This window comes from Molothrus aeneus, chromosome 21, assembly GCF_037042795.1.
Source record: "Molothrus aeneus isolate 106 chromosome 21, BPBGC_Maene_1.0, whole genome shotgun sequence".
NCBI lineage: Eukaryota > Metazoa > Chordata > Aves > Passeriformes > Icteridae > Molothrus > Molothrus aeneus.
The window spans coordinates 3551219-3575362 of NC_089666.1; the positions used below are offsets into that span (position 1 = coordinate 3551219).

Here is a 24144-nt window from a genome sequence, read left to right on the forward strand (position 1 = left end):
AGCACAAGTAAAGAACATTTATATTTAGACGTGTGTCTAACCTAACAAGTAGTGAAGGAAAGTGCCTTTATGGCTTTCTCTCAGGCTTCTGCCAGATCAGTGCAAGTTTAAGATTATTCTTGGACTGTTGCTGCAAGAGTTTGTGTTCTTTTCTGAGTCACAATGTGAAAATTAGAAGTAGATAACTCTGTGACCTCCCCAGTTCTGATGAATTCTGTCCATGAACCTGACTGTTATTAGTAAAGAATAGTTTGAGATTGGAAAACCATTAATGGTCAGAGAAAATTGTTATGTAAATATTTGATTCTTTTAAATGTACTTCATGTGGAAAGCAGCAACCTGTGCTAGTTGTTCTTTGCTCATCACTTAGAGTTGTGCAGTGAGGTTGCAAAGTTTGATGCAATGTCAAAAGCAGATGATTATAAGTCAATTTTTTTTTGCCTTTTTGCATCCATCTCTATGTTAGCTGTGATTTGCATTGTGAGCTCAAAAGCAGCGTGGTTGAGAGCAGGAATATCAGTGACACTGAGCAATTGGAAATGGGGACCTAATGGTGTGGAGACCGCCTCAGCCAACGTGCTGCCATGAGGGTCTCAGCTGAACAGATCAATGTTGTTTGAACCTTTGCACTTCTGTATGTGCTCCAGCCTTGGCCCTGACCTTGGACTTGATCTAGGTCTGACTTTACAAGTTTTCACAATAATGTCAGTCATGTAAGGGCCCTTCTGGTCAAGGGGATGTTGCTGCTATCCTGGTAAGCCCTTCCTAAGATTTTCCTAGCAGCCAGAGAGAAAGTGTATTTATCAGTCTAATCAATAAATTACTTGAGCAGTGTGATTTCCTTCATATCCTTTGCTCTTTTTCCCAGTGGGATAACAGGTCTTCCTGATAATCTGTTTTCTTTGAGCAGATTTGTCCATTCCTCTCCCTGTTGCACAGCTGTAGCCATGGGCTTTTCCTCATTGTCAGCCCAACCTCCTGTGCTCAGTGTCCAACTGGATTTTGTGGTTTACATTCTTCTTTCATTAGTGCCATGTTGTTACATTTGCCAAGGTAGCAGTGCCCTGATGTTCCAAGTAAGAGCAGGTGCATTTCCATCCTTAGTTGAAAGGTGCTGCATCCAGTGAGCCATGCCCAGCTCCTGTTAAGCTGCTGCCTGGGCTGGCTTCAGTGCAGAAATCTGGGCTCAGATTCAGTTTGATGTTACTGTGTGCAGTAAGTGGTCTGGAAAAGGTGCAAGTTAATGAGGGAAGTGCATTGTGTGGTATGAATTTGGTCAGGTATGAAAGGAGAGCTGGCTGAAAACACACACTGTGGGTTCAGAACTTGCTCCCTTTCCAGTGCTACATTTCTGGAGGCCATGGGAAAGTTTCTTGGGGCACACAGACATTTGTAGTAGGTGACTAATGTTTTCCAATTCACTTAAATCCAGGACACTGTAATGTTGGCCTGGCATAGTCCATCAGAAATAGAAGCAATTATGAACCTCCTTCTGAAAAGAGCAGATAAATCCCTTGTTGGATTTACTACAGATTTATTCTGCTACTTAAATTTTGTGTGACATGAAATATTTGCTTCACAAAGTGGAATTCCTATTCTGTGTGTCCACTTCACAGTATTTAACTGTTAACTCAAATGCTGCTAGACAGGGAGAGAGTTTTATGTCTTCTGGAAATCTTTGTATTTCTAGAGCCTGCATGTTCTGTCTAACTTCTCTTTCATCCAAAGCTCTAGAGCACAAAGGCCAAAAAGTAAAAGGAACACTTCTTAGTGTTTTGTGTGTTTCCTGGCATTACTGTGATTTTTAGAGCACAGCATCTCTGCTAAAGGATGCTGCTGTCTTGGTGTAGGCTGTGTAACACTTGCCTTGTGGGAAACAGTTCCAGAGAGCTGCAGATTTAATTAGTCTGCATTGGTGCCTCCTAGAACAGAATTTGAGAGTCTTTGGAAAAGAAAAAAATCATATTCATGCATGACCATCAGCAGAACCAACTAAAAGTCATCGAAGATTGGGCCATAAAGTACTTGCAGGTCCAGTTCACAGTTCTGCCTGCTCGGAATGAGGTGGGATAAGTTGGGAGCATGTGCCCAGCAGGAAGGAACAAAGGCTTTATTCAGGCCAGCAGTGTCTGCTGCATGGACCAGGACAGCCCTGCAGGCTGTGGCCAGTGTCAGGCTCAGGCCCCAGCCCTGACAAACATCTCATGCACATTCTGTGAGTTTTCATCATCTCTTCTGGCCCTTTTTCTAGGATTTTCACTTCATAAAAATAGCAGGAAAGTGTGGGGGTCCCAGTTATGGGTTTCCCTGGGTCTGGATTGATGGCACTTGAGGCAGTAGTTCATGCTGGGATGAGGTGTTTATTATTTCTTATCAGTAAAACAGTCTCACAACCATGAGTTTGGCAGCTTTTCATTAGGAGGCACAAAGTGGCCAACAGTCTCTTGGTACAAGGGCTTTTAAGATTATCCAATTAAGAACTGACACATCTTCTCTCCATACAGTATGTCCAGTAATTTTGTGTCCCATTAGAATTTCTTTTTACATCATAAATACCAGGTTTTCTGAGGCTACTCCATGTGTTTGAAGTGCTGGAAATGCTGAATTGTGTGGCTGTTTGCACTGATGGGTTATATTTTCAAACAAAGAGATACAGCACTGCTTTAAAACTAATACCACTTTTAAGCAGTGTTTTAAGACAGCTTAGTCAAGGTTCAGATTTATGCAGCTGTGGAAACCCAGGGCACAGGAAATATTTCTGTGTTTGCTCTGGGGTGCCCTGATCCCTAGGGAGCACTGACTCTGACCCTCATTCATGGAGAAAGTTTCCTAAACTCCAGAATATACTGGAACCCACAAAAGTGTGAAATAGATTATAGAGATCAGTGTAGGTGTGTCACTGGGTGAGAAATTGAGGTTTTGGGATTTTTAGTGAGTTGTGGATGGCAGCAAGATGGAGGGCACAGGGTGTTGTCCTGGGTTTCTTCTTCATGCTTCTTCTTCCTCCTTCTCCACGGGTTTGGGTGGCATTTTGTAATTAGACAAAAAAGTCCTCATTGCTGGCTCTTTGAGATCAGTTATTAACTGAAAAGGGAAAATAATCCAAGTGTCAGTTCTTAATTAAAGAGTTTAGTCTCAAAAAACCTTGTGACAAGAAATTATTAGCCATTTTGTGCCTTCTAATGAAAAGCTGCCAAACTCACAGTAGTGAGACTGTTTTACTAATAAAAATAATAAAAAATAATAATAATAAAAAATTAAAAATAATAAAAATAAAAACCACTTGAGTTTGAGCACAAATTACTGTCTCAAAGAGTTTAGTCTCAAAAAACCTTGTGACAAGAAATTATTAGCCATTTTGTGCCTTCTAATGAAAAGCTGCCAAACTCACAGTAGTGAGACTGTTTTACTAATAAAAATAATAATAAAAAAATTAAAATAATAAAAAATAAAACCACTTGAGTTTGAGCACAAATTACTGTCTCAAAGAGTTTAGTCTCAAAAAACCTTGTGACAAGAAATTATTAGCCATTTTGTGCCTTCTAATGAAAAGCTGCCAAACTCACAGTAGTGAGACTGTTTTACTAATAAAAATAATAATAAAAAAATTAAAATAATAAAAAATAAAACCACTTGAGTTTGAGCACAAATTACTGTCTCAAGTGCCTTCAATCCAAACCCAAAAAAACCAACTGGGACCCCCACACGTAGCAATTACAGGCTTGCCTGACCTCGGGAGAGCTGGAGGTGCTGCTCAGGTGCAGAAGGACCGGTACCTGTCAGCAGACAGACAGACAGACTCTCCCCTTTGTCATCAACATCAGGTTTTGTGTTCAGTCCCAGGCCGGGGCGGTAGATGGGAGCCCAGGGCCTGCTGGGATGGGGTTTTACACTTGTGCTGTCCTTTTGCCCTTCCCCTGAACTCTTTTCATTTCAGTCATGAGCAAACAGTCAGTGCCTGAACTAACAACCCCGCAATCCTCCAAAGCACGCTCCTTACAGTACCAAACAAAGGGAGGCCCGCGTGGGCCGGCCCAGGCCAAGGAATGCAGCTTCGGGGTTCTGCTCCATAAATTTAACCAGCACGACAAAAAGGAGATAATGTGAGCCTTCGTGATGATCTGAAAGGGGGAGGTTTGTGTCCCATTGATTGCGGTCTGGCCCAGCGCCAGCCCCGAGCCTGACCGACAGTTGAACCATATCGTTAAGGCGTGTAATACAGCTCGAGTCTTGTACAGCAGCCAATGAGTACATATCCAGAGGGCAAAAGTTTATAAAGAGTCGAGGCTGTCCTGTTTAACCCTCTCACACTGCCTGTAATATACACTGCTGCCATTCACAAATAGGCACTTTGCTAGTAAAATGTAAACCTTCAACTTTCCGTACTTGTGGAAAATGTGCATGTGTGTCTGATTTCTAATGTGCAGCAGATTTATAAAGTGATCGTGGAAAAATATGTAAAACTGATCTTTTTTTTTTTTTTTTTAACCAGGAAAAAAAAAATCCAACTCGCTTTTATTTCAGCACTACTTCATCCATAGTTACTTTTTTGTTCAGAGATGTCTTCTGGGTTGTTCTGCAAACTCTTTCATACAGATGGAGCTATTTATTGCCTTGATGTCACCTCATTTAGCATGTGGCTGGTATTTTTATAGATAATTTTTTCACCTAATGTTGCTGTTAACATGTGGAATGCTCTTTATCAGTTTTGTAAGTACAGCCAGTTGATCTGAATCGTTCTTGCAACTGCAAACTTTAAAAATCAAAACAAACCTGGTGAGTAGCTTTTTGTTGGGTGAGGTTTGTGCTAGAGCTGTGCCTGTTGCAGCCCTAGTTGTAGTAACTGAGAAATATAAAAGGAGGGTTGGAAAGAGAAGAAACACCCAGCAATTAGAGTTGATTGACACAGTCCTTTATGCACAGCCAGAGTCACTGTCCTGTTGCTGGGCAGGGCCCCTGGTTTGGTTTTTTCTCCCAAGTAGATTTCCTTTCCCAGAAAGGCAGGAATACAGTGTGGAAGCATTTCTGTTAGATTGAAATATTTTACACTTGAAGGGACCATGTTTGTATTTGCCACAATTGGATATTTCTTGACCAGCATTGATGAGACCATTATAAACATGACTCCCCATCCCTGGCAGTGCTCAAGGCCAGCTTGGACTGGACTTGGAGCAACTGGGACAGTGGAATGTGTCCCTGCCCATGGCAGGGGATGGAACAGGATGAGCTTTAAGGGCCCTTTTGGCCTAAATCAGTCTGAGCTTCCATGGGCACACACATAAAAGCAGTGCTCCATCTGCTATAGGCCCTGCCTGGCAGCAGACAGTATTTAATATTTGAAACCCTCACACAGTGCCCTGAGGCTGAGCAGTGTTCTGGTCCTGGGCACTTTAGTTTCACTAAGGCATGCTCAGCTCCTGTTCTCAGACAGGTGTTTGCAGGAAATCCCTGCTGAGAGCCATATTTTACATCGAGTCAGGAGGTGAATGGGAGCATTTTTCAACACATTGGTTTGACAAGAAACCTTTAAGGTGACAGCTGCTTTCATCCCTGTAATCAGTACAGGAGGAGTCTGGGGGAAATTGGAAGCTGGGATGGCAGTGTTGTGTTTTGTCAACTTCTTAAGCTTGATGTTACCAAAGTGCTTGAGAAAGTGTGAGTTTTGCTGCACAGCTGTTCCAGGCACAGGTGGGGCAAGTGCCAGGAGTTAATGCCCAGAGTGCAGCTGGTGTCAGTGCTTTGTCTGTACTGCAAGCTCATACACCTTGTCCAGATGCTGGATTTGTAATATGGATGTCACAATTAAGTCGTGTCTTAATTAATCTCTTCTCAATTCCTTTTGAACTCGGAGCCTGATGAGGTTATGTACAATTGCAAACACAGGGAATAATTCTTAATTTTGTTTTTATCTGGTGTACAAAAGAAAAGGCAAGGGGGAGAAAAGCTCTGTCTCCAAGAAACTGGCAGGAACAAGTTCCATGATAAACAGTTGCTCCTTGAGCATGCTGTACTCTCCTAAAGGCATGTCGGGTCAGCTAAAGGTCTGCAGCATCTGAGCTGGGAGATCCCTCCAAAGAGGAGGGATTTAACTGTAAGTGGGAGGTTTTAACCCTAGGCACCATTTATTTGCATGTTTCTGCCTGAAACTAGCATTTGGGGAACACGTTTAACAAGCACAATATATTCCATGCGTTTGCTGGAATAAACGGCGCATATGAGCTTCCTCAGATGTGCAGTCAGCAGGGAGCTGTCTGGCCCGTGATTTTACACATTCTTGCATCTAACTGAGATGTTCTGATGCCAAATCCAGCACTCAACTGACTGCACCATGTGTGCATTTTAACACACCTTAACAGCATCTGTGCTGGGACCAGCCAGTGAATCCTGTACCTGTTGTTGATTCCCCGACTTCTGGGCCTCAGGCTGGGCCCTCCCAGGGGGCTCCCCTGTTTGGGGAAGACCCTCCTGGAGCGGTTTTGGGTCAGGAAAGAGAGACCCACTGGATTCTTTTGGTCTTCAGGTTCTTGTTTATTATTATTTTATCTAAAGTTTTGCACGCTGTTCACACCAGGCTCAGCGTGCTGGAAAAGCACCACAAAAATGGCCAACAATCTCTTGGTACAAGGGCTTTTCAGACTAAACTGTCCAGTTAAGAGCTGACACCTACATTATTTTCCCTTTTAACCCAGTAACTGATCCCAAAGAGCTGCAATGCAGACTCTTCTGCCCAATTACAAAATGCCACCCAAACCCATGAAGAAGAAACCCAGGACAACACCCTGTGCCCTCCGTTTTGCTTCCATCCACAACATACTAAAAATCCCAAAACCTCAATTTCTCACCCAGTGACACACCTACACTACTCTCTATAATCTACTTCACACTTTTGTGGGTTCCAGTCTATCTTGATGTTTAGGAAACTTTCTCCATGAATGAGGGTCAGAGTCAGTGCTCCCTGGGGGTCAGGGCAGCCCAGAGCAAACACAGAAATATTCCCAATATTCTGGGTTTCCACATCATCCTGTGGCAGAGCTTTGCTGGATCTCTGGGATCAGTGACCTGCACCCCAAAGTGCAGCACAGGATGGGAGGTAACTGCACTGACCCCTTGAAAGAGAGCAGCAGTAGAATCACCAGGGAACAGGGAATCTGGATTGCCACATGTTTTCCTGAAATTAGGCCCGAGGCATTAAATGTTCTCAGGCGCTGAGAACTGGCACATCAAAAACCTGCTGTCTCTCCCCTTCTGTTCCGTGAATTCAGGGAATATTCCTGCTCATCACATGGCTTCAGCACATGAAACAAAGTTAAGTGCATCAGTGAGGAAAGAATCATGGGAACAGTGGATTTTCAGTGCTGTGCAGAGGTGCAGTGTGCACTACAGACCCCATTACCAGTGGCACACGTTTGTTTTCGTTTGTTCTCCATGTGTTCTCAAGCTATGGCTCCAGCACTGAGTTTGTCTCTGTGATGGCTGTGTTTTCAGCTCCATTTTTAAGGCATACATTGTTCAGCATTTAATTGGTTCTGGCACTCCCAAGTGTGCTTTGCACAGTGTCCTCCCATCGTGTCTGTGGCACAAGCACTGTCCTCATTCTGCATTCCATGGAACTCATGTGCATGGTCTGGAACTCAAACAAGTGTACCAGGTATGAGTTGTGGATTTTATGGTAGAAGATAAAGGTTATTCCTCCCTTAATTTACCAGATCATGTCACTTTTAATATCTGGAATGCACTGAAGCCTCCTCAGACAAAGCACTCCCTGTATTTAGGGAGCAGACTTTTTTCAGAGCCAGTAATAGTTTGGTTTTATTATTTCTTGAAAATACCAGCAGCTTTTGAGTTGTGTCTTACATTACCTGCCATTTTCCTTTGTTTGAATTAAGATTGTTTTATAATGATTTCAAGGGGATAAAAATTGTTGCCAGGCTGAAAGTCATTATGCCAAGCTACACCCCAGAGCAGGCACTAAATTTTATGCAAACCTGAAAAAAAAAAAAAAAAAGACTTTACAATGAAAACCCTGAATTTTATCTGTACCAGAACCAGCAAGTTACTGCTTAACTGGGCTGGGATAACGAGGTGATGAGACTGGACCTTTGCTGATGACAGTTGCTGAAGTTTTGGCAGCAAGAACTGGGTCTGGCTAAAGGAAATGATTCCTAGAGAGTTTTGGGGGGAGCCCTGGGGCTGAAGGATCCCTTGGGAGGGAGCCCATGGCTAGGAGCAGCCCAGGGAGGGCTTGGCTGCAGCAGGTCAAGTCTGTGATGAGCCTGGTCCATGAAGGTTCCAGGTGCCAGAATTCCATTTCCTTGCACTTAGAGCTGTTGTTTGTGCTGTGTCACTACAGGACAGGAAATAAAACTACATGGACACACAGCTCTGTGAGGTACAAAAGAGGAAAGTTGAATTTCTGACTCCAACATTTATAGATTTCCAAAAGTGACAGTGGATTGGAGGATGGCAGTGCTACTTTTCCAATGACACTAAACAAACCAGCAGTCCATCAAATTTCTCCTCTTCCATACAAAAATACAAAACAAGAAGTCATTTACATAAAGTGCATAAAAAAGTTACCAAAATGTAAACATCAAAAAACTTAAAAACCAAAATAACAGTGAAGGATTTGGGGTGTGCATGCTCAGGCTGGGTTTTTGAGCAGATCTGTGGTTTCCACTGCTGTTCCCTTACCCAGATGAGAAATCCCCCAGATACACATTTTAAATGAAATCCAACCATTACTGTGTTGGTCATGGGATTTTGTTCATGTTGCTTTTTCTCAGAAGTTGCTACATTTCCTGAAGTTGTATCATGATGAATAATTATTCTGGGTGTGATACTGGAGAAACCAAAAGATGTAAATTTGTAAATAATTGCTAAATCATTTTAGAATAGGGATGGTTTGTTTTAGCAGAACACCATCTTTTGATATACAAAGTTTGAGGCCTTCTCAATTTTAGTTTTTCATATTTTTGTCAAGGTACTCAAGGTACAATTGAGGGAGACCATCAGAGATAAGTAAGAGTTGTTGTTCTCAAAACCACAGTGTATTTATGCAGCTCTGCAGGAATCACAGATCTGATCTGTGGTCTACAGACCTGATGGTGGGAACCTGGTGGGGTGGGTACCTGAGAGGGGTGAAAATGGAGCGAAGGAGCAAGGACAGGTGATGCTGGAAATCATGTGATGTCTCTTGGAGAGTTTTCTCAACCCAAGTTGGTCAATAATTCTCCCCACTTATATCTGAGCACTTCCTTCAGCAGGTTGGTGATGTGTTTGATTACAGAACTTCTGGTTAAAACTGGCCAGCTGCATTCCAAGGATTCTGTGAACTGCTGAGCACATGCCAAGCAGTTCATGCCATGCACTGGTTCCAGTGGGCAGAGTCGGCTGGAGTGGGAGCTCCAGTGCTCAGCTGGGAGCAGGGCAGGGCTGCAGTGTTCATCCCAGCCTCCCAGCCCTTTGTGCCTCCATCCAGCAGCACCATTCCCTGCTGTGCCATTCCTGCCTTGGATTGCCTTTGTGTGCTTATTAAACAGGAATCAGCAGATCTGCTGAGTGCCTGGCTAATGGGAGCCAGATGTGGGCACTGCTGCCCGCTCTGCTTGACAAATCTGCAGCTTTGGGGATTTCACCAGGGTTGCTTCTTATTTACAGAACGTAACTTGAGACAGTAGAACAAATTTTTAGATTAAAAAAATCAAGTGGTGTGGAATGTTTTTAGCTGTGCAGACCAAACAAAGCAGTTTGCCAAGGGAGTGATGGATTAAATCCATGCAGTTTAGGCCCAGCACCAGTGGCACTGGGTTGGAGAACTGCTGGCCTTATCACCAAGAAGGGAGTGATCTGTTATCACCAGGATCAGTGTCTGAGCACTCAGTGAGCACTGAATTGTACTCTGAAGTGCTTCTTCCATTTTAAAAACAAAACCAAAACATAAAACCTTGTCTCAGAAATTGCCAAACCTTCAGAAATCCATTGTGGTGCCCTTTGTAGCACTGGTACTTTTTCTCTGACCTGCTTTGAGCCAAACATTAGAAATTACAGAGTCTGTGGGATTAAAAGGCCCTGTTCTGTCCCACTGCCATTGGGGTAGTCTTGCTTGCAATGCTTCAGATGCCTCTTCTCAAGGAACTGAAAATATTGGAGAGGCTGGTGCATTGAATATTGCAGAATTACAGAATATTAGAGAGGCTGGTGTGTTGAATATTACAGAATATTAGAGAGGCTGGTGCATTGAATATTACAGAATATTAGAGAGGCTGGTGCATTGAATATTACAGAATATTAGAGGGGCTGGTGTGTTGAATTTTACAGAATATTAGAGAGGCTGGTGTATTGAATATTACAGAATTACAGAATATTAGAGAGGCTGGTGTGTTGAATATTGCAGAATTACAGAATATTAGAGAGGCTGGTGCATTGAATATTACAGAATTACAGAATATTAGAGAGGCTGGCACAGGGGAGTGTTTGTCTGAAGGATGGTTCCTGTAAAACCCACTGCAGAGTGCAGCTGCTCTGTCCCAGTTATCCAGCCTTCCTGAATGCAAGATGCAAAGTCTCACTAAAACATTATTGATTGGCCACTGTTAATTAAAACCCACCTAAGGCTGCAGGCAGTAGCTCTTTGAACTTGTCAGTAGGTGCCATAGAGAGGTTTAAGACCCAACAGGGGCTTCTTTGATTGGTGATTTTTTGCCATTTTCCTGCTTTTGGAAGTTAGAAAGTAGGACAAGCAGCAAGGTGTGAGTTACACTGGTTAGAATTCTTTAATTTCTCTGGAACTTTTGTCTCAATATTTTGCATTTGTGGAGGCAAACACTTCTGTTTATTGCTTTGTAAGACTCTAAGAGGTAAAAGCAGGCATGTGTTGTTCACCTCTTGTGTAGGTTTAGAAAGACAAGAATGGTGCAGGTGAATCCTGTGTGTACCTAAGGAATTTAAGGGGCAGGAGAGGTGACTTGCTCCAGAGCCACAGAACATTAATAGCACAGCTCTAACCACTGCATTAAGAGTTGTCAAAAACTTGAAGGAAAACAAATTTTAAAAGGGTGCCCAGGCTTCAGGTGTGGGTCAGGGCTGCTGAGGGGGAAAGGTGACAAGGAAATGAGGCTCCAGAAGCACGGACCCAGAAGGTGGGTGCTCTCTCCTGGTGGTGGGCAGCTTGAAAAGCAAAGATAATGCTCCATGGGACCTTCCTCCTGTCCCTGGGTCAGACAGGCTGGAGTTCCTTGTGCAGGGTTTTACAAAGAATCAGGATGGGAAGGGAGAGCACTAATCCAAAATGGTGCATTTGGCTGGGAAAGTTGTAACAGCAGTAGCCTGGAGGAGCTGTGAAATACCATGGAGCAGCCCCAGAGTGATGCTGCTGGGAAGGGACAGGGGATGAAGCAGGGCTCAGCAGCCTGTAACACAATTCTTCAGGGGCAGGGCGTTCCAGGAGCTTGAAGGAATTCAGAGTATTATTTTTTAACAAAATTCTGCTAAGGGAGGAACCGAGCCTGCAGTTCTGCAGTTCTGTGGCCAATATCAACCTCTGATGGCTGTCAGCCCAAAAGTGTGTGTCCTTCTTACTGTCATTTTTAATAGACACACAGAAGGGTAAAGTATGTTAAACCCTGCTATGGGGATCCTAATTAATGAGGATTTTTCTTCTGTCTTAATTTAACTGCATGTTCCAATTGCCATAACCATAGAGTGTGCAGTCACCTGGCACTGTCCAGTGGTGAGAGCTCTCTCTAGGTTTTTGCACACTTTCTTTAGAGCAGTGAGAAGAAATGGTCAAATCAGTAAAACTGCTGATAAATACATCCCAAAACCTTCAGAGAGTATATGCTGCTTAGGTCACTTCACTTCTCCTGATTTAGCTACTTCCTTGTGGATAAAATTCTTCTGTTTTTATTATTGCATGGTTCTGCATCTCACAGAAATGTGTGAGTAGCCACCACATCTTCCAGATCCAAGTGTTTGTGAAGACCTGGGATTTTTGAGGGCTTTGTATTTCCCAAAGGCTCGAATTCAGTGTGCAGGCAGTGTCAGTGGAAGGAGAGGCTGCAGGAGGTGATCTCTGTGTGTCTCTGCCCGCAGGACCAAGGCAGAGCGAGTGCGGAAGCCCCGGTGCTGCAGGGGACCCCAGGGGCTCCTGCCCCGCTACCTGGAGAGCCAAGCAGAGGGACAGGAGCAGCTCTTCAAACTGACAGACAACATCCAGGATGAGTTGTGAGTACACAGCCACTTCCACAGCTGCTCTGAGCATTTCTGTTCTGTTTGCTCCCTTCGTGTCTTCTACGAATGTCTAAAACAGACACGTGTTCAGTTCTGGGCCCTCAGCACTGCAAGGACATTGAGGGGCTGGAGTGTGTTCAGGGAAGGGAATGGAGCTGGGGAAGGGTCTGGAGCACTGGGTGGGGGAGCTCAGCCTGGAGGAAAGGAGGCTCAGGGGGGACCTTCTGGCTCTCCACAGCTCCCTGACAGAAGGTGCAGCCAGTCCACAGAGCAGGGAACAGGAACAAGGGACAGGATGAGAGGAAATGGCCTGAAGTTGCAGCAGGGGAGGTTCAGGTTGGATATTGGGGTACATTTATCCATGGAAAGTCATAAAGCCCTGGCACAGCTCCCCAGGACAGTGGTGCAGTCACCATCCCAGGAGGGGTTTAAAAGCCATGTGGATGTGGCACTTGGGGACATGGGGCAGTGCTGGCCTGGGCAGTGCTAGGGGAACAGTTGGATTTGGTGGTCTCAGAGGGTTTTCCAACCCAGATTATTCTGGGATTCTTCAGGGGGACTATCAGTTTCTTGGATTGGGGTCTAAATGCAGAATTCATCACTTGCCTGATCTCCACCATGGTTACTGATCAGCTGTGTCAGGGGAGGGATGAGATGCTGTGTCTGTCACCCACCAGAGCATCTCCCAGGGCACAGGGTCAGAACTGCTGATGGTGGAGCTGGCAGAGGGAGGGACAGGTTCAGCAGGGTCACTTGGTGTCACCAGTGTCACTGGGCAGGTTCCTTGTGCCACCCCAGTTTCTGCCTCAGGAAGAGATTGCAATCTGCCACTTGCTGTCACCCTGGGAGTTCACATGTGGGGTGTCCTGTTTCCATCTCCTTTCAGGATCTTTGTGTCTATTCAGGATGGCTCTTAGGCAGGGAGACTGGAAAGAGCAATTTGTGACTAAAAACAATCTCTGGTGTAGCCCATAGCAGTGGCCTTTGTCACCAAGTCACACTGTTCATTCACTGTGACTCTGGCTATTAGAAACATCATTCAGCAGGAACACAGTGTTTCTTGTCATGGAAAATAAATACAAAATTATGCCTCTGACTTTTATCCTAGTATCATAATCAGAAACACATTTGAAGACCTGATTATTTGCATATTTTCCTTCAGAGTTAAATCCATAAAAGGGGGTTTAATACCTTGCTCTACTGTTCTAACTAAATGTTTCCACATTTTTTTCCAGTTAGGCTCGCTGTTTCACTTCTGGAAAATATTGTGTAATTACTTCCTGATGTTGTTAAGAACCCCACAAATTCTCCAGAGATCTTGTTGCTTCTACTTTGTTCTACTGGATCATGTTTCATTTAATTTTTCATTTTATTAATTTGAGATATTTTTAATAGTGTAGATGTATGGGTTTAAAAGAAAAAAAGTTGTATCTTGCAGTAATATCTGAAAAGGTTAAAAATACCAGTTTTAAGAACTTAACACTGAGAAAAAAGAAACAGCTGGCAAGAGCAAAGGTAGTGGTGCATGACTCAAACTTAGAACAAAATGTAGAGCCTGAACTACAAATTAGCTAATGTTTCTGGGCTTCTCCATTAACTCACTGACCTCTGTTTCCATTCCTCAGAATATATACATGCCACCAGTAAAAGTCTTTTAAGGAGAAGTTCATGCATCATGTGCTGCTCCCACAGAGCAAATGCAACCCCTGGCCAGTGCCCAGGGGCATCCCCTGGGCTTGGGAGCAGCTCTCAGTGCCCCATCTGTCCCCTGGGTGTCCTGGTGGCCCTGGTGGCATCCTGACCACTTGGATCTGGTGCCTCCCTCAAACACTCGTGTTTGATGTGCTTGTCCAGGGCACCAGGCTGTTCTCTGCAGCTGTACTGCTGCTCTGGGTTTAAATTAAGTTTTCTGTGACACTTCATAAAAAATGTCACTCTCCATCCTATATAACTAATTTCAAAGGCAGAACTTTACCCTGAAGTGTTTGAACTCCAGTGGAAAACTGCAGGGCAGGTGCTGATTTCTGGAGCTCTGTTCATGTTGTCTTTCACCTGGGTTCCTCTAAGCCAAACTCCACTTTTCTCCCAGTTTGTTTTACTTAAAGGAACACAGTTTTTTCTCTTCCTGGAGCTTCATCCAAGGTTAGAGCTGGGCAGAGCATGTTCCAGGCCCTTTTTAATGAGGCTGTGTCCTCCCCAGCACATGACAGTGTGGGCACAGTGTGGGCTGGAGTTGGTGTGTGCTCCTTGCCCAGTGTGAGGGGAGTGAGGCCAGGCACTCAGCACAGAGGGAAGGGGAAAGGCAAGTTCAGTGCAGAGCAGTGTCTTTGAGAGGACTGGGAATACAGAATTACTGGAGTTATCCTTTTATACCACAAAAAGAAACTATGGCCTGACCTCTTGCCATAGTTTTGGCTATTAACATATCTTTTATAGCTCTGGGTTTATTTAACTACAGATCAGAGTAGCTTGTGTGTGCAGTGATATTTAACTGGGAGAGCCAAGGGTGCATTTGGAGATTTGGGAACTCTTCTGTTTATCAGAAACACTGAGTTAGTGACAAAGGTCACAGATTCCTAAGCCAGTGGAGGGTTCTGCAGGATGTGAGGACAGCAGGCAGGTTTGGATGAGCAGTGGCTCAGGGGGCAGCAATTGGGAGCCTGCCTGACAGCAGCAGAATCCTCCTTTACAGATGCTTGTCAACCCTGGGGGCTGCTGGCAGAGCTTTTTTACTCTGTTTAGCACTGCTCTATTGCTCTGCTCAGCTATGATTCCACATTCATGTTGCTGAATTTTTCAGCTTTTTTAAAGCCCCACTAATGAGGTTCATTTCAGTAGTAAATCAGAAGTGGGGGAGAAGCATTTGTGTGTTCAACTTCCATTTCACTTTTGCACCTTACAATTATTCTTTTCAGCCATCGTAACTCTCAATATTCCTAACTCACTCTTCTCTCCCTCTTCCTATTCATCACTCAGCCTAATCTCCCTGGGGAAACCTGCTTGCTGCTTAACCTCTCACCCCTTGTTAAACAGCTAATTTCTCTTTTCTGCTACTGATCCTGGCAGCAGGTTCAACTTGATTTTGGTTTTGAAGGCAGGGAGGTGTGGGGAGCAGAGAAGCACAGGAGAATTACAGGACAGCTCTTGTCATAAATGTCTGCAAACCTTTCACGTACCAGCTCTGGAACTGAAGTGAGTTACAATTAAGCTTCAGCATTAGGACTTGGAGTGCTCCAGAGCATGGAAATTATTGTTCCTAAGTCCTTGTCAAAGGACATTTTTATGTGTACCTGTAATGCCCAAAGCTGGTGGCCAGGCAGGCAGCACCAATATTTGATTTACAGCATTTACAGCATTTGATTTACAGCATTTACAGCAATTTGATTTGCTGAAGTTAGTTAACATTAAGTTTCAGCATTAGGACTTGCAGTGCTCCAGAGCATGGAAATTACTGTTCCTAAAAGACATTTTTATGTGTATCTGTAATGCCCAAAGCTGGTGGCCAGGCAGTCAGCAGTGATATTTGATTTACAGCATGATCTTTTTATAAATAGGTGAGAGCGTCCTTCATTAGCTCCATAGCCAAACAATTTAAATTAAATACAGAGGAATTGTACATGTGGCACTACTTAATTTTCTGATGGACTTCTGAAGGTCACAAGCAGGATAGGACACTTGTTAATTTGCTATTTTTAGCTCTAAGCTAACAATGCTCTCTCCTTTGCTGCAGCTTCATCGCCGTCGAGAACATCGACAGCTACTGCGTGCTCATCTCCTCCAAGGCCGTGTATTTCCTCAAGAGTGGAGACTTCACAGACAGGGATTGCATCTTCCTGGAGGTCAGGTATGATGACCTGTACCACTGCCTGGTGTCCAAGGACCACGGCAATGTCTACATCCAGCTCACCAAGAAGGCTGTGAACACGAGCAGCGGGCTGGCCATGCCAGGCCCCTCCCAGCAGCGGCCCATGGTGAGCACTGGCACCTTCCCCTTGGGAGCCAAGGGATTCAGGCACAGGCTTTGTTCTGTCAGCACTGGAAACAGCTGCTGCCAAGGTTTCAGTGGCTCCCTAAACTCCTGAGAAAGCTGAAGAAAGGAAAACACTAAAATAGTCCTACAGGCTGAAAAGTAACAGGAAGAAACATGTATTTACCTGTGAAATGCTTTTAACTTTTAACCACATGGGTTCTTTGCTGTCTGTTTAATCTTCTCCTACATGCAGCAGTTTTTCCTGTGAGTCTCTGATGCTGGAACAGTGTTTATGTTCTGTGCCATTACAGTAGTTGCTCAGGGGCTGTTTTACAGGCACAGTTACAAGCTCACCCCTGACCCAAGTCAGTTCACATTCCAAACAGAGCAGCCAGATAAAAGGTGGGAGGGGAGGCCAAGGAAATAACCTCAGATATGGCCCTGTGTTCCTGCTCTCACCCTCGAATATCTGTGTGTGTACCTGGTGCTCCCTCACCCTTCTTCCTTGCTCCAGCCCAAGTGCTGAGGAGGAAACTCCACTGAAACCTTTCTGTCCCTTACCTCAAATCTAAAATCTGTTCTGTTTTAGCTGACAGCAGGAGCACATTAAGAAAAATCCTCTTTCTTTCTGCAGGTGAAAGTGAAATCAGAAGCTCTGGCAGTAAAGGTGTCCCAAGAAATCAACTATGCAAAGAGCCTTTATTATGAGCAGCAGCTGATGCTGAGACTTAGTGAAAATCAAGAGCAACTCGAGCTGGACTCTTGAAAATCCATTTCCTCACTGCCAGAAGGAGCTGCAAGTGCCAGGCTGGAGCCAGGACTGGGTGACTAGAGAAGGAAAAAATAGAATTTTAGTATTTAGAGAAAACAAAAGAGGTGGCTTTTCTTTTTTAAGCACTAGTTGTATACCAGAGGTGTAGCTGACACAGCTTTGGGTCTGGGAGAAGAAGCCCTGTATTTTGCTAACATGTATATATGTACAAGTGTCCATGTAAATACAACTGCAGAGGGTGTTGGTATAAATATGAGTCTGTTTACTGTGTAAAGAAATTAAAGGAGCTCTACTGAGTCATACTGCACTACCTGACAGAAGCCCTTCTCTCTCTCTGTCTTTTTTTTTCCTTGAGAAAACTGATTTTCACAGTACAGGAATGTAGATAAACCTTTAAAAAATAAAATCAAGAATTAATTTCAGCTTTTGGAGCACAGGTGTCCTGTGGTTTAGAGCTTTAACACCATGAATAGGGTGCATTAACACTGTGATTAGGGGGCATTGGTTGGGTTGTTTGTGGGGTTTTTGTTGTTTTTTTCTCTTAACTCACTAATACAGGTAAATACAGGAGACCTGGTCTTGCACTGAAATGTCAGCCTCTTTTTTAACAAAAAAATTGTATTTTGGTAAATAATACAGGGAGGATTCAGTTTTACATTCACAGTCTGCATCTCAAAGCCTCTTTTCTGAGTTATTTTTGAAGTAGTTGAAGTGAGCAGTCTTGGAAATTGAACATTTAACTTCAGATTTTTCCTTCCCTCAGGTGGAGGAAGGGTGGGGGGAGAGGACATTACCAGCTTGTTGGACTTCCCAATATCTTGAGAACTAAACTTCTAAATAAAAAAAACCAACAATTATTTTCCCTGATGTTGTGCAGCACATTGGTATTTGTCTCATTCACTGTGACCACACTGAAGAGGGAGGAATGAGTGCTTTAAACACCTTGACCCACAGGAACTGGAGCCCTCAGTGTCTCATTGACTCCCTGGAGATGCCAGGTCTGGGTATGAAGACACAGCTCTCCAGTAACTGCTGAGTAACCTGCATTTCAAAGTGTGACTTCAGAAACCTTTTGGTTCAGTGTAAGTAAACCTTTTAAAAGGTAAAATAATTTGAAGGTAAAGTCCTTTCATGAAGACACATGGGAACATTTTGATGCTGAAGGTGAGGATGAAACCACTTCTGAGCTCTTGTAAAATACTGGGCTGCTAAAGGTGGGGAGGGAGAACAAGGGGTAATTCTCAGTGCTGTGTTGAGCACTTCAGGGGATGGATGGAGTGCTTGGGGCAGTGACCATCCATGAGGAGATGCTGTGCAAGCACCAGAGCAGCCACTGAACACCCTTGGGATGCCCTGAACTCAGTCATGTGTGAGAAAAAACCTGTCCAGCTTCAAGGTGTACTAAAGAGTAGATGAAATAGCACCTCAGCAGGGGCAGGAAGGAGGAGCTGTCTCTGAGTGGTGGAGAGACCCACACAGCATGGAAATGACACCTTTCATGTCTTCCCTCTCTACTCTCCTCCCCTTTCCTTCTTGTTTTCCCAGTCCTCTCATCCCCTTTACCCATCACACCCTTTCTTTTCCTTCCTTTTCCCATCTTTTCCACCTTTTCTCCTCTTTACTGTCCTCCCCCTTTTCCTGCCCTCCCCTTTATTCCCCTTTTCTCCCCTTTTCTGTCCTGCCCTCTCCTCCCTTGCCCAGTTTCACTCCAGTGCTCCTGGAAAGGCGAAAGACTCCAGGGGCTGTGTCCCCACTGTCCCTGCTGGAAACAGCCCCAGCCCACCCTGTCACCAAGCCTGGCTCCAGGACAGACATCAGACAGACAGACAGACAGGCAGCCATCACTTGGCTGCCCGCTCCTGAGACAGAAAATGTCTTCACTTTCTCAAGGCATGAAAGAAAATGGAAAAGAGAAACTGAATTTTAGGTTCCAAAAGCAGGGCTGAAGGTGTGTGTGTGTCCTGTGGCTTGGTCACAGTGAAAACCCCTTCCCCTTGCCTGCTCCACCCTGATCCAGCCCTGCTGGGTCAGAGTGATCCTGTTCCCAACAGCTCCTGCAGCCCAAGGGGCTCCTGCAGGGATGGGAGCATGGGGCAGACATTGCCAACACCCTTCCCTGCCCTCTGCTCCTGCCACAGCCCCAGAGCTCAGAGAGATCCCAGGGCTCAGAGTGATGATCCCAGAGCTCAGAGTGATGATCCCAGGGCTCAGAGAGATCCCAGAGCTCAGAGTGATGATCCCAGGGCTCAGAGTGATGATCCCAGGGCTCAGAGTGATGATCCCAGAGCTCAGAGTGATCCCAGGGCTCAGAGTGATGATCCCAGAGCTCAGAGTGATGATCCCAGAGCTCAGAGTGATGATCCCAGGGCTCAGAGTGATCCCAGAGCTCAGAGTGATGATCCCAGAGCTCAGAGTGATGATCCCAGGGCTCAGAGTGATCCCAGGGCTCAGAGTGATGATCCCAGAGCTCAGAGTGATGATCCCAGGGCTCAGAGTGATGATCCCAGAGCTCAGAGTGATGATCCCAGGGCTCAGAGTGATCCCAGAGCTCAGAGTGATGATCCCAGAGCTCAGAGTGATGATCCCAGGGCTCAGAGTGATCCCAGGGCTCAGAGTGATCCCAGAGCTCAGAGAGATCCCAGAGCTCAGAGTGATGATCCCAGAGCTCAGAGTGATGATCCCAGGGCTCAGAGTGATCCCAGGGCTCAGAGTGATGATCCCAGAGCTCAGAGAGATCCCAGAGCTCACAGTGATGATCCCAGGGCTCAGAGTGATGATCCCAGGGCTCAGAGTGATGATCCCAGAGCTCAGAGTGATGATCCCAGAGCTCAGAGTGATCCCAGAGCTCAGAGTGATCCCAGAGCTCAGAGAGATCCCAGAGCTCAGAGTGATGATCCCAGAGCTCAGAGTGATCCCAGAGCTCAGAGTGATCCCAGAGCTCAGAGTGATCCCAGGGCTCAGAGTGATCCCAGAGCTCAGAGAGATCCCAGAGCTCAGAGTGATGATCCCAGGGCTCAGAGTGATGATCCCAGAGCTCAGAGTGATCCCAGAGCTCAGAGTGATCCCAGGGCTCAGAGTGATCCCAGAGCTCAGAGTGATGATCCCAGAGCTCAGAGTGATGATCCCAGAGCTCAGAGTGATCCCAGAGCTCAGAGTGATGATCCCAGAGCTCAGAGTGATGATCCCAGAGCTCAGAGTGATCCCAGGGCTCAGAGTGATGATCCCAGAGCTCAGAGTGATGATCCCAGGGCTCAGAGTGATCCCAGGGCTCAGAGTGATGATCCCAGAGCTCAGAGAGATCCCAGAGCTCAGAGTGATCCCAGGGCTCAGAGTGATGATCCCAGAGCTCAGAGTGATCCCAGGGCTCAGAGTGATCCCAGAGCTCAGAGTGATGATCCCAGAGCTCAGAGTGATGATCCCAGAGCTCAGAGTGATGATCCCAGAGCTCAGAGTGATCCCAGAGCTCAGAGTGATGATCCCAGAGCTCAGAGTGATGATCCCAGAGCTCAGAGAGATCCCAGAGCTCAGAGTGATGTTCCCATAGCTCAGAGTGATGATCCCAGAGCTCACAGTGATGATCCCAGAGCTCAGTGATGATCCCATAGCTCAGTGATGATCCCAGAGCTCAGAGTGATGATCCCAGAGCTCAGAGTGATGATCCCAGAGCTCAGTGCTGATCCCTCTGAGCAGCTCCAGCCCCAAGGCTGCTTTCCAGAGCAGAGTTTACATTCTTGTGGGGAGAAGCTAAGTGGCAAAATGGGCCCCATCTCCAACCAGAGCCATAACCAGACATTTCCCAGTGTCAGGGACCTTTTGATCTCTCCACTATCTCATTTCCTAAACTGCATGATGCTTTTCAACATTTACCTATTTTCTCTTCAATAAAATACTGTGTGACATCTTAGCCCAACTGTTGTACGTATTTTTTAAACTTCTTTTTCTCTCTAAAGCACTGTTTAGTACAAAGCTGCTTCCTCCAGTGGGCTGACAGATCCTCTCAGATTTGCTCTGTTTTCCTTCTCAGAGGAACCCAGCTTGATTTGCTGCTCACAATGGCTTCACCTCTGGTACCTCATGCTGAAAAAGCAGGTTTCAGTGAATATACTCTCTTTAGATTGTTGCACAGATATTTAAAAAAACCAAAAACAACAAAGCAAAATCAAAGCACATTTGAATTAAGTCAAGAGTTGCTCAAAATCCATTTATACACATTTTCACCTGACACTGTGCACATCTATGCATCTGTATTACTTCTTTAAATATATACACCCACCCCCAAATGTGCATATACTTCAAAATTCTCTTGAAAAGCAAGGGCTGTGTTCCAAACTCCTCTATTCCACCCTCCTAAAGGCAGCATTGTTGCAAAGAAAGAGCAACCTTAATTTTCTGAAAATACATCTAATAAAGTACAATAAAATAATAAAAAATAATACAAAAATAAAATAATAATAAAAAATATAATAGCATAATAAGATTTGCTTCAGACTCCAGTTTGGATTGCTGCAGCATTCCAGCCTGACAGCACACTCTTACTCCACATTGCTTAATTTTATCAAATGCAGGACTGGGACAAAGCACTTCCAACTCCTTTTGTGTCACAGGTCTGACTTTCTTGCAGCTGCTGGTGGCTCCCAGCTGGTCTGGGAGCTGTGACAGAGGCTCAGGGCAGCTCAGACCCATCTGCTTTCCCCTGCCACTGCCGTCCCTGGCTGAGGAAATGTTTTGTTAACAGGACTCAGAGCAGCTTGAGCAAACTGGGGAGTGTCTGTGGCTCTCCAGAGCAGATTTTCTGCAGTGGGAGACAGGGAATTGAGAACTGGAATTGAGAAATCAGCCCCAGCTGGGTCTGTGAGCAGCCCTGCTCGTGCCTTGGGTGCAGGAGAGGGCAGAATCTGACAAGGATTCCTGCCAGAAAGAAAAGGTTACTCATTAACCACTGACAAACACTGGGGGAAAACAATCATATTGTTTTGCTTAGCAGAACCACAGCACATTTTTGGCCAGAAATACAAAATGCTGTGGGTGCAAACTGCAGTTCCCTCAGAGGGGTCAGCTCTGCTCAGGGCCTGGGGACACTCATGATGAACAGAGAGCACCAGAATCCCAGAATCCAGACTGGTTTGGGTGGGAAGGGACCTTAAAGACCAACCCATCCTCCCTGTGCCATGGCAGGGACACCTTGCACTGTCCCAGGCTGCTCCAAGCCCTGTGTCCAGCCTGGCCTTGGGCACTGCCAAGGATGGAAATGTCCTTGGACATTCCTGAGGCAGCCACAGCTTCTCTGGGCACCCTGAGCCAGGGCCTGCCCACCCCATGAAGGGCACTACTATATATTATAGGGTGTATTATGTATTATAACATATATAATATATCATAATACATAATATTATATAATCTTATATTATATTATGTTATATTATACTATATTATATCATATCATATTAATTATATTATATTATATTATATTATATTATATTATATTATATTATATTATATTATATTATATTATATTATATTATATTATATTATATATAGGGTACTATTATATATTATAGGGTGTATTATGTATTATAATATATATAATATAATACATAATCTTATATTATATTACATTACATTATATTATATTTTATATCATAATATATAATTTTATAATAATATATAATGAAATTATATATTATAATAATATATAATGAAATTATATATAAAAATTATATAGATATAATTATCTATAGTATAATATATATAATATATTATATATATAATATATTATATATATAAATATGATATATATAATATTATATATATATAAAATATATATTATATATAATATATTATATATATAAATTTATATATATATATATATATATAAATTTTTATATATATATATATATATATATAAAAAAATTATATAGGGTGCAGGGTGTATTATGTATATCATACATAATTTATCCATAGCACAGTGTCACACAGGGCTGGCTGGTGTGTGTTTGGTTTTTTGGGTTTTCTTCCCTGACTCTGCACTGCCCAAGCCTGTGCTCAGCACAAAGTGTGGGTAAAAACAACCCTGCACCTCAGGCTGCTCTGGGCTGACTCAAAAGCACTGAAAGGCCATGGGCCAAGTAAACAGCTTCCATGTGCATTTCCATTTTGGATAAATGGCTGGGTCACCCAGAGGACAAGGGCTGTGGATGGGAGCTGCAGAACAATGGGTTCTGATAATGCCAGCAAAAAAAAAAAAAAAAAAAAAAAAAAAGTCCCCTGCATGCTGCAGCTGCAGAGGAATTCTAATAAATAAAGGAGAAATCCATCATACCAGCTATCCCTCAGCCCTGCAGACACCACAAAAGCAAACATTTGCTCTGCCCCAGGAGGGTGACTCACCATTCCTGAGGACTGCTTTGGCAAACAACTGACATCCAGCCCTACAAACCACTGGGTATCTAAATAATGATGTAGCAAAAAACCTGTGCCTGCATGCAGGTTTAATGGGAGGGAAAAAATAAAATCATTTTCACAAGAAACCCAGCATTTGCATGGCCAGACTCCCCCCAGCTCCTAGAGCAGGTCCAGCAGCAGGAGCATCACCACTGATGCCTCCCCCTGGCAATGGGCAATTCCAGGCCCTTCCATTCATCCTTTTCTAGATTTCTTTGACTCTCAAAGTATGAAGGAAACAATATTTGAAGTAAACATCCCAGAGATGTGAAGATTCTATTCAGCACACCTTCCATGCCAGAACATATCTTTATTTGTGGTGTAATAGCAATTTCACTGTCCTTCAAAGGATTATCCAGAGACAGCAGCCTTACATCCTTATCCCCCAGCTCAGACAGGCAAATGTTCTAGAATTTTGTGCATAAATGGGTGCAATTATTTCTGACCTGGCTCAGTACAAGCTGACACCAATCATGATATTTATAGTCATAGAATTTTTGGCTTGGGTGTTTCCATGGATCTACCACTGCTCTGGGCAACCTGTGACTGCCTCATCCTCATTTGCTTCCTTATATCTGGTCTGAGTCTGCTCTCCTTCACTACAAGACCACTTTCCCTTCTCCTACAGCTGCAGGCCCTGCTAAAAGGTTCATCCCCATCTTTCTAGAGGCCTCTTGAAATAAAGGAAGGGGCTCTAAGGTGTCCCTGGCGCCCTCTCTGCTCCAGGCTGGTC

General features: G+C 44.4%; 1 protein-coding gene across 2 annotated transcripts in view; it reads left to right on the top strand.

Annotated features, from left to right (window-relative positions):
- The window catches only part of VPS13D (vacuolar protein sorting 13 homolog D), a 100350-nt gene extending 82513 nt beyond the window's left edge, over positions 1–17837 (top strand). For both annotated transcript variants that reach the window (XM_066563828.1, XM_066563829.1), the window contains 3 exons: positions 12091–12222; positions 15959–16199; positions 16833–17837. In XM_066563828.1, the coding sequence (XP_066419925.1) occupies positions 12091–12222; positions 15959–16199; positions 16833–16964 (505 nt within the window). In that variant the 3' untranslated portion in view covers positions 16965–17837. The remainder of the gene's footprint in view (positions 1–12090; positions 12223–15958; positions 16200–16832) is intronic.
- Positions 17838–24144: the final 6307 nt, after the last annotated feature.